This window comes from Diorhabda carinulata, chromosome 4 (genome assembly GCF_026250575.1).
Source record: "Diorhabda carinulata isolate Delta chromosome 4, icDioCari1.1, whole genome shotgun sequence".
Lineage (NCBI taxonomy): Eukaryota > Metazoa > Arthropoda > Insecta > Coleoptera > Chrysomelidae > Diorhabda > Diorhabda carinulata.
Genome location: NC_079463.1, coordinates 12,219,632 through 12,230,140, shown reverse-complemented (window position 1 = coordinate 12,230,140; position 10,509 = coordinate 12,219,632). Strand labels below are relative to the sequence as shown.

Sequence of the window (10,509 nt, the reverse complement as noted above, 5' to 3'; positions counted from 1 at the left end):
AGAAAAACTCGTCAAAATTGGTTTCACGGCTGTGCTTGTTGTCTGGAGTGAACATTCTAGACGGCAACGATCCCTTCGGAACCTTCCTCATGTCGAAGATCCAATGTTTGGCCTGTTCCTTGATCTCTAATGTGTACCAGTGGATCCATCTTTCGTCGAACGTGATGAAACCAATCAGGAACATTTCTCTGAAATGGTCTCAAGGTTGTATTTGTTGCAAACACATTGTGATAGCTTTTCGTGTCCAAAACTTGATACAGGAAACGACCAACGCGATCTTTTGGTGTTAAGATATCTCGTGCACTTTGAACCGGCGGTCAACTAAAATGGTATCTTTGATTTTTGTCACGTTTTGGACGTGACAGATCCAAAACAACAAAATTAAAATCATTTGAACCAATTTATGACCAACACCATTGAAGGAGAGTTACCTACACGATAGTAATGATACAAACTCGCCCATTTATTGTAAATCCGGTTCTGTGTGAAATATGTATAAAGCGGATATATCGAGACAGTGACAAGTCTATACTAAATTGGAGTAAACGGCGTATACGTATATATATAACATAGATTTAGAGGACGTGGGGAAAATTTTGACCAAAAAATAAAACTATTTGAATATTTTTGGATGAAATTTTATTTGGAATATATGTATAATCATTACAGCTTATAATAGAAAAGTTAAAAAAATTGCGTCAGTTGGTTATAATACTGCATTTGTCGTTAAAAAGAATAAAATCTAAAATTTTATGTAAATTTCATTATAATAAATAGAAATAAAAATCTTCAGGTGTTATTAACGTTAAGTTATTTACAAGACATAAACAATTTATTTACATTATAGTTTGAACCCCGTTGATATCAGCAAACTGAAAATAACTGGAGCCATACCTGGAAAATACAGAAATAAAATGAGGTTACTCATCATCAAAACAACGTACACTGTTTTAATTTCATTTTCAAATTGTGCTTGAGCTTTGATACCCGTTGATCACGCGTAATAGACACAATTCGTAGGCGGAAGAACGTAGAATAAACAACGTTCATAGACACCACAGAAAAATCACGAAAAGCGACAATAAAAATGATGACTACCAAATTTAGGGATTGCGAGGGTATCCTTATGATTGACTTTAAGGACTAAGTTGGAATTTCTGGAACCGTTGACTATATTCATACTGAATATACTGTTTACACTACACCAACACTCATAATTACACTACCTGAAGCGCGTTTCGATAACCAAGTTATCGTCTTCAGTTGGTGTAAACAGTGTATTCAGTATGACTTTAAGGAATCATATACAACTTATTAGGCAGTTACGTCAAAGAATTATCGAAAAAAGGCGCGACAAAATCAACCGAGATGTTCTAGGTACACGAATGTGGCTTCAAAGATATTAACACCCACTATATAGCCTGGATCTGGCCCCGTCAGACTATTTTTTGTTCGGAAAGCTGAAAGCCGAGTTAAGGGGTAAAATATTTAACAGCGACGAGTGGTGTAAGTGAAATTTACCACTTACTGCTCCACCTCTTTCAGATCCATCATTGTTTCGGTCCAATTCCTCCCCACTGGAAAGCTTGATTTTCAATCAATCAGGTAGGGGTGTCATCTAGATTCTGTCAGGCGACTTTATGAGGATTCCTTTGCTCAGACTTTCTTGGGCCAATGCCAGTTTGACAGTATGTATCTTTTGACAATGGAAAAGCACTTTCTTTTTTTGCAATTTCTTTCTTTATCTTATAAAGCAATAATGCGTAATACTCTCACGTATTGTTTGATATTTTTAGAGACAGTCGATTAAAACAATGCCATAACTATCCCAAAAACCTGTGGCGAACCGATGAAACCGTCTTTACTTTTGTCGGAGCAGGTTCGCCATTTGCAATTCTCTGTCTTAACTATTTCTTTGTTTCAGACGTGGTGGATTCAGGTTTCAACTCTAGTTGTAAATCGACTCATTTCGCATAAATAACGTCAATATAGCCTGGGAATTGGTCATTCGAATGTTAATTTGGTTCAAAGTTAAAAAACGCGACACACAACGCGCTAATAACTTACGCATGCATAATTATTTGGTCAGTATATAGCAAATACGTTCGTTTGATAAGACGATTGCCTCTTCTGTTTCTAACCTCAATCAGATGGTCGTATAGTGAATTTTTTCGATATTTGTTACTGTTTTCGGCGGTCCCGTACGCTCTTCGCAATTCGGCGAAACCTTCGTATATTTGAAAACATTCCAAAATTTGAAGGAACAATTTTGATCACTTTTTATTTGTAATTGTGGCCGAAGATTGTTTCTCGTCCCTAATCGACTGATTTCTACTTTTAAATCGTTCGTATCACTTATAAATAATCATTAACGTTACTGAGTTATCACCATAGATATATTTTAACATTTTTGAAACTCTTAGAACTTTTTTTCATATTGAAGTTGTCCAAAAACTATTTACGATTAACTGCTTGTATAAACAATCTTTCTCTGAATGTTTTGATCGTTCCTCGTATATGCAATTACCAATTAATTTGAATATAGAAATAGATAAATGACTAATCGAGTTTTTTCTTTATTGTATTCCATTTACTCAACCAGAACGTTTAATGCATATTAATGTAGGAAATTTTATGTTACACAACTTTAAACGTCACACATTCCAAAACACAAAGAAAAAGAAGAAACTTTGTTCTAAATGTATATGAAAAACAAGATTTATTCATACAAAAATCAATTCTACGTAAATATCAAAAAATGACAATAAAAAATATTTGAAATAAATTTTAGCGTTAAAATTGTTAAAATCAGCTAAATTTCAATGGATTCCCATTGACGTCTAAATCGATCGAAGGACCAGATATTCTACAACAAAAACTCCAAGCAGAAGTAATAAGAAATGGCAAGGCAGCAGGAGTAGAAGCAGAATTTCTAAAACTGCTCAATAGTCATGACTACGAAGATGTTCAACAACATATATGATTCTGGAAGAATACCATGGAACCGGGCACAAAGAAAAGTCAAGAATATTGTACGATTAGTCTTATGAGCAATCTTTTAAAACCCTTTCTCAAAGTAATCCAAAAGAGAATTTACTAATCGTGTGAGAGCAAATTATCCTGCAAACAGATCGGATTTATAAATGCTGTTAGTACGAGGAAAGCATTGTTGCAGAGACATATGTCTAATAGACGATGAAAAGGCATTCGATCGAATGAACCATGGAAAATGATAGATATACTTGAAGAAACAAGAATTAACAATGACTGAAACATTCACTGGAACCAATACGCAAACCTTAGAATAATGAGAGGTGGAAAAGTTAAATGTCTAATAATGACTATACAAAAAACGAAGAATAAAGTAACGTTGGAGGACAGTACATCTTATATATATATATATATATATATATATATATATATATATATATATATATATATATATATATATTAATCGGGTTAAAACGTTCTTCGCCGTCTTCCGATTCCCAGTTTCCATTTTTCTCGATCTTCCCAAAGATCTTCTTCCAATCCTCTCTCTCGAATATCCTTCTCGATACCTTCTCTCCAGCTTAGTCTTGGTCTTCCTCTTTTTCTTCTTCCTTGTGGTGCCCAATTTAAAATTTGTTTGGGTATGCGGTCTTCAGGCTTTCTTTGGACATGTCCGTACCATCTTAACTGATTCACCCTAATGTCTTCCGTAATCGTATGTTGCACTTTCATGATCTCCCTGATTCTGTCGTTTCTTATTTTTTCCAGTCTTGATATTCCTGCCGCGCGTCTCCAATAATCCATTTCTGTGGCTTCAAGCATTTTGACTGTTTTTTCTTCTGACATAGATTTCGCTACTATATGTTGTTATACTTTTTATTATGCTATTGTATATTCGATGTTTGTTTTCCTTGGATATTTGTTTGTCCCACAATACACTATTTAGTTGTCTTATTGCTTGTCTTCCTTGGTTATTTCTTTGTGTTATTGCTTCATCTAATCTTCCATCATTAGTGATGATCATGCCTAGGTATTTGTATTTTGCACAATGACTTATTTTTTGTTGTGTTTCTTCAAGTATTAAATTTTGTTGTTCTCCTCCAATACATATATTCCGTTTTACTAAAATTTACTTCTAGACCCCATTTCCTGTATTCCTCTACTAGCTTTCTTGTCATATATTCTAAGTCTTCGTAGTCCTGTGCCAAGATTATTTGGTCATCTGCAAAACACAGGGTGTATAGTGTGGAATCGATTAGTGGGATGCCCATGTTCTTACATTTCCTTTTCCAGTGTGCTAGTGCGTGTTCCAGGTATATCTTGAAGAGTGTGGGCGACAGACAGCATCCTTGTTTTAACCCCTTATTGATGGAGAATCCTTTTGATACCTTGTTTCCTATTTTTACTTGTGATTTACTGTTTTCATAAAGCTTTTGTACTGCTTTTATTAGGGCCGCATTTATATTTGTTCTTTCCAAGGCATCCCATAGTTTTGTTTGCGGTACGCTGTCATATGCTTTTTTAAGGTCAACATACAAAAGGTGGAGTTCTTGATTTTTGGCGGTTTTCTTATCAATTATTTGCGAAATCGTAAATAAATGATCAATAGTCGACCTCCCCGCTCTGAAGCCTGCCTGTTCTTCTGCCTCCATGTTGCAATATTCCTGTTCGATTTTATTTTTTATGATTTTTCCATAAATTCTGGATACACAGCACTGTAAGTCCCCGGTAGTTGTCGCAATTTTCTCTGCCCCCTTTTTTATACCAGTACATCTTAAGAATTTAAAATAGGAGAAAGTCATGACGGGGAGATCCATTATCTACCACCCTCTTTAACTTATTTCAAGATATCACAATATAACAAAGTGGTGTAATAATTCTTCTTCTTAGTGTGCCGTATCAAGTCCCCTTGACGTAGGCGATCAGCATGGTAAAACTCTCTCTATCTTGAGCTAGTCTAAATAACTTTCCTGCTTCTCTTATCCCAGACCATTCTCTAATATTCTTCAACCAAGAGGCTTGTTTCTTTCCAATTCCTTTTCCTGCATTTAATGTTATTCACCAACTCACGAACCGCATTTGCTCTGTTAAGGACTGCATCGTTTGTGTGCATAGCTGTCCACGGTGTCTTGAGCTTGCATCTATATAACCATATTTCAAAAGCCTCTAAGCGATTAATGGCTCCATCCATTGTTCTTTTTTGTGTCTTGGACTCGTTTTAATGTGTTTTTCTATTATTTTGGAAACGTGATCTTTAAAAGTATTCCAGATTTCTCTACTGTCAACTTCATGTTTTATTTGTCTCAAATGGATGTTAGTTTCTTTTTCAATTTGTGTTTTGTTGTTCTGTGATATCCAGTTTGAATTTTCTTGGACTCTTTTGAACTTTTTGAGCATCCATGTATAACCAATATAAATGAATCATAAATATGGAGATGTTTGAAATATATCGGTAGAACGATGGGTAAAACGACTATTAAAACATGGACAAGGAGGAAAAAGTAAAAAAACCAAAAAAGGATTGGAGGAGGTTAGAAGACATTTGAGAGTAATAGGAGTGAGGGACAGGGAAAACGAGGCATGAAACAAAAAAATGGAAAGAAAGAGTGAAGGATCTTGAAGATGTTGGTCAAATAAGACTGTAGGGCTGCAATATAAAACCATAGCATCTTTAAATGAGATATTTCCCATATTTTTTTCATAAATATACCATGAAAGCAAATACTACAAAAAAAATGTAGAGAAAATTGAAAAAATGACAGAGAAGACCAAGTGAAAAATAATTGTAGAAGGTTAAAAGATATTATAGAATAATAGGAGTAAGAGAAAGGGAAAATGAGGCATGGAACATAAAAAAATGGAAAGAAAGAGTGAAGGATCTCGAAGCTTCAGATAATATAAAACCTTATACCATCTTTAAATGACATATTTTCCATATTTTTCCATAAATCTACCATGAAAGCGAAGATTATATAAAACAGGTAGAGAAAGTGGAAAAAGACCAAAAAGACCAAGGGAAAAATGATTGGAGGAGGTTAGAAGACAATTGAGAATAACGAAAGAGAAATAGGCAGGAAAAATGAGGCATGAAACAAAAAAAAATGGGAAGAAAAAGTGAATGATCTCGAAGCTGATGGTCGGATAAGCCTGTAGAGCTGAAATATAAAACCATATATCATCTTTAAATGAGATATTTCTCATACATCTCCCATGTAAACGAAGATTACAAAAAATAGGTAGAGAAGGTAGAAATATGACCGAGAAGACAAAGGAAAAAATGATTGGAGGAGATTAAAAGACATTTGAGAATAATAGAAGTAAGGGACAGGAAAAATGGGGCATGAAACAGAAAAAAAGGAAAGTAAGAGTGAAAGATTTCGAAACTGATGGTCAGATATGAATGAAAGGCTGAAATATAAAACCATATAGCTTCTTTAAATGATATATTTTCCAGAAGATATCAAGATAAAGATAGAGAAGGTAGAAAAAAAATGACCGAGAAGATCAACGGAAAAATAATTGGAGAAGGTTGGAAGACATTTGAGAATAATAGGAGTAAGGGACAGAGAAAACGAGGCATGAAACAGAAAAAAAAATGGAAAGAAAGAATAAAGGATCTCGAAGCTGACGGTTAGATAAGTTTGGTTAGAAGAGATTTGAAATAGTGAAAGTAGGGGACTGAAAAACTGTGGCAAGAAACAAAAATGGATACAAAGAGTGAAAGATCTCAAAGCCAAGGGCCAGATAGATACATACTTCCCCTAATTTTTTCATCAATCCGCCATGGAAAAAAGAAAATAACCAGTTTTTCTTTGATTTATTCTCAAAACAGACTTTAACAGAACTTAAAATGTAGAAACCACTGAAATAAAAATAAATAAATAAAAAATAACAGGTGGAGAAAGTGGAAAAAAAAGAAAATTCCCAAGAAAAAAGTAGTTGGAGGAGATTAGAAGTCATTTGAGACCAATTGGAATGAGGGGCTGGGAAAATAAGGCAAAAAACAAAAAAATGGAAAGAAAGTGTCAAAGATCTCGAGCCAGATTCACTTAAATGAAATATTTTTTTTCATTTTCTACAGCCATAGTAGAAAATAAACAGTTTTTCTTTGTCTTATTCTCAAAACAGACTATAACAGAAATGTGAAAAATGATGAAATTTATAGAAAAAATCATAAAATATCACCTTATATATCATTAAAATACTCACATGGACTTAAAATCCTGTATCCGCCAGAGACAGTCGATTCTGGATGAGTTTTAGTATGAATCAAATGAGATATTCTCGGATCAGCCCCCATATAATTAATATTTTCACTGCCATATACTTTTTTAAGATAACATAATACTTCCACTTCTTGCCAAGATCCGTCCGGCATATAACACTGACCACACCTTTCCTTTGAAGGAAATTGAATCTTTTTATTCAACGGATCTTCTGAAGGATCTCCAGCCAATCTTTTATTCACCTCATTATGCGCCCTCCACAACCAAAGCACTGATTCCTCCCAAGAAGCAACACTGAATATTTGACGCCTTTTAGCCATTTCCTGGAAATGGTTACTACAATCCTCACAACTAAAGAAACTCTTTATGTAACCGTGCATTGCTTCCAAAACCAACTTGGGGTCACTATCTTTTGTATTCGTGGGATCGAAAGCGGCGTTAATTGTTAAATAATGAAACAATTTCCATAATCCGCAAGGGTACCCACGGAATGTTGGTAAACTTCCTTTGCAACCTAACCATTGTTCGGGACCAGAAAATACATTTTGACCTGGCATATCCGCGTCTTTTATGTGATGGAAAATGTGGTGACCATCAATAATAGTACTGCTATTTATATATTCTTTAAGATGTCTTAATAGAGATTTTCCTTTATCGCCGAAAGGAAAATATTTTTCTAGGACGTTGATATATTTTTTAAGAGCTTCTAATTGTTCTCCTTTTATTTCTTTACGATTCCCGATTTCTCTTTTTAAAGAGTATCTTAGAGCGTTCTCGAGATCTAATTGGAAAACTGTATCTCCGGCTTCTTTAATTTTATTTAAAAATTCTAATTCTTCTTTAGTCGTTCCTTCGGTTACTGGCTGTGATTCAGTTATATTATTATTCCTCAAGATTTCATAAGGAAAATAAATATTTTTGGATAATAATAAATCACTTATAGCCATTTTGATCCCTCGTCTATCAGGTGATGATATATTTAAATATTGTAAGTCCCCACTTTCTTGTATTAAATATAAAGCTGGTAATTCTTCATTTATCACTTTGGTTTCATTATCAAACGCGTATTTTATTACTATTTCTTTCACTTTATGAAAATCCATTATAACAGAAGGTCCCACATCATCATCCGGTTCTTGTACTATCAAAAACGCCAATTCCGGTGTACCATTAATGGTTTTAAACACATTTGATATCACAGAATTTCTAAAACGTTGTAAATCCGGTAGATGTTTACCCCTATTTTCAATTTGTTCTTGAATTAATATACTTATAAGATTTTTTCTATGTTCCGTAAAGTTTGTTTGGGAATCTGCGACTATTGGTAGTCCAGTATTTTCAGGTCCTTCTTGATAACCTTCGTGTATATATCTGAAAGTTGGATACCTTGTTATACCGAAATATTCACAAACAGGGGCATTGTCTTCATTGGCGCAATCTAAAACTGCTACAGCAACTAAATCGTTCCAGGGTTTAACATCACTACCGAAAGCTTTCACTTTAGGAACGGCTCGCTTACAATAACCGCACCAATTACTATAAAATTCCACTAACCAAGCTCGTTCACTGTTATAAATACTAGTATTGAAATTATTGATTGTCAAGATTTCGACGTCGTCTTCGGGTGAATATAATCCAGGTTCGCGGTTAGTTCGGTTCCTTAATACCGCACACAAAGTTGTTTGTATGGAAAATAATAATAACAACAAATGTAGCTCCAAATTGTATTTAGACGATCTCATGTTATACTTCTCGCATTCAGCTCACAACTGATCTCTTTGTAAATAAAAGGTGGGTGACTAAGCAATTCCTGTTATTTATAACTACTTATCATAGTTTCCATAATTGACTTCAAATGAAGTTCACCTTGACACCTTCTCGAAAATGACCTTTGAAAGAGGTATGATAACTAATTATTGTTTTCTTATAGGGTGCACTAGAAAAAAATTTATTATTCTCTACTTACTGCGTGTGAATTAAATTGTTACCTGTTGTATAGGATAACTAATTATTCTTCAAATCATGTGTTTTTTTTGTAAGCATGTTTATTTGTAACCGGTTTTACTATTAATTTTTGATGTGAAAACTAAAATTTTGTATTTAAATGCCAAATTGGATACTAGATTCAATGTTATAAAAAATTTGTGTAAAAAAACGTAGATCAACAACCGTAAATTGATTATAAATATATTTAAACGCTTATTGTTAACATTATAAAACACATCCACACTCACTACAATCAAATGTAAACTGAAAACTTTTTTTAATTTACAAGGAATGAATTACCGGTTTTCGATCTGTCAACAGGTATTGATTCTATCTCTCTCTAGTAGTTTAGATGAAATCTAATAATCTTTCTTTAAAAATCAGATCATCATCAGTTGAATAGGTAACAATCGAACACATTGACACTGACAGTGGCGTAACTAGAAAGGACTGTTTACACTGTTAAAGTTGATCAAAGCAAATAAATTAGCAGAATTTGTGCGACAAATAAACATAGGAGGAAGAAAATTTGGGTTAGAAAGTGGATTACCCACAAAGAAGCTTCAAATTACCTTCCATGTAAACTGATCATGTGATACCCGAAGACGAAAATCCTCCTTAATACTAACTATAGAATAAGTTAAATTTAAAATCGGTGAACAAATACTTTAATACGTCTAGCCAGAAAAGTTTAGAATACCTAAGTTAACAATTCCATTTTCTTCATTTCTTTGTCCTCAAACAATCTAACTGTCGCCATTTTTAATACCGATTGTTTATTTCACTTGAATATAAAAAGTTGTACTTATTTTAACTCACAGCATATTAAATTCAGTCTTTCTAGTGAATTTAATATGTGGATTTACATGTTCAATTCAGAGTTAACGTGAACAGTGTAATCGCCCACTAACATCTGATGACAGAGACAATAGAATTACTATTAAAGTAAGAGATAGTGAAATTTTTAAAAAACAAAAAAATACAGATGCAAAGGAAAAACTTACAAAATACTCGCTCTCTTTTCGTTTTCTTCTGGCTGCTCGTCCCCATATAAATTAAAAATAAGCAAAAAAAATTTCAAAAAACAAAAATTGAAGAAACAAACAGGAAAATAAAAAAAAAACAAACATTAAACCTTTTGGCCTTCTGGTCGTCGCTTTTCCTCCTTTCAGCTAGGACATCACAACCACACGCAACCACCACAACCCCAGCCCTGCAGAATCTCTCTCTCTTTATAGCTCACAGCATATTAAGTTCAGTCGTTCTAGTGAGCTTAATATGTGGGTTTACATGCTTAAAACGCTCT

The 10,509-nt window shown here is 33.7% G+C and overlaps 1 protein-coding gene across 1 annotated transcript; it reads right to left on the bottom strand.

Moving 5' to 3' along the window:
* Positions 1–622: 622 nt before the first annotated feature.
* On the bottom strand, positions 623–9,564 carry LOC130893375 (sulfhydryl oxidase 2-like). Its single transcript, XM_057799422.1, has 3 exons — positions 9,206–9,564; positions 7,201–9,153; positions 623–894 (listed from the first exon to the last, which is right to left on the bottom strand). The coding sequence occupies exons 2-3, from the start codon at positions 8,957–8,959 to the stop codon at positions 842–844; spliced, it is 1,812 nt and encodes a 603-aa protein (XP_057655405.1). The 5' UTR covers positions 8,960–9,153; positions 9,206–9,564; the 3' UTR covers positions 623–841.
* Positions 9,565–10,509: the final 945 nt, after the last annotated feature.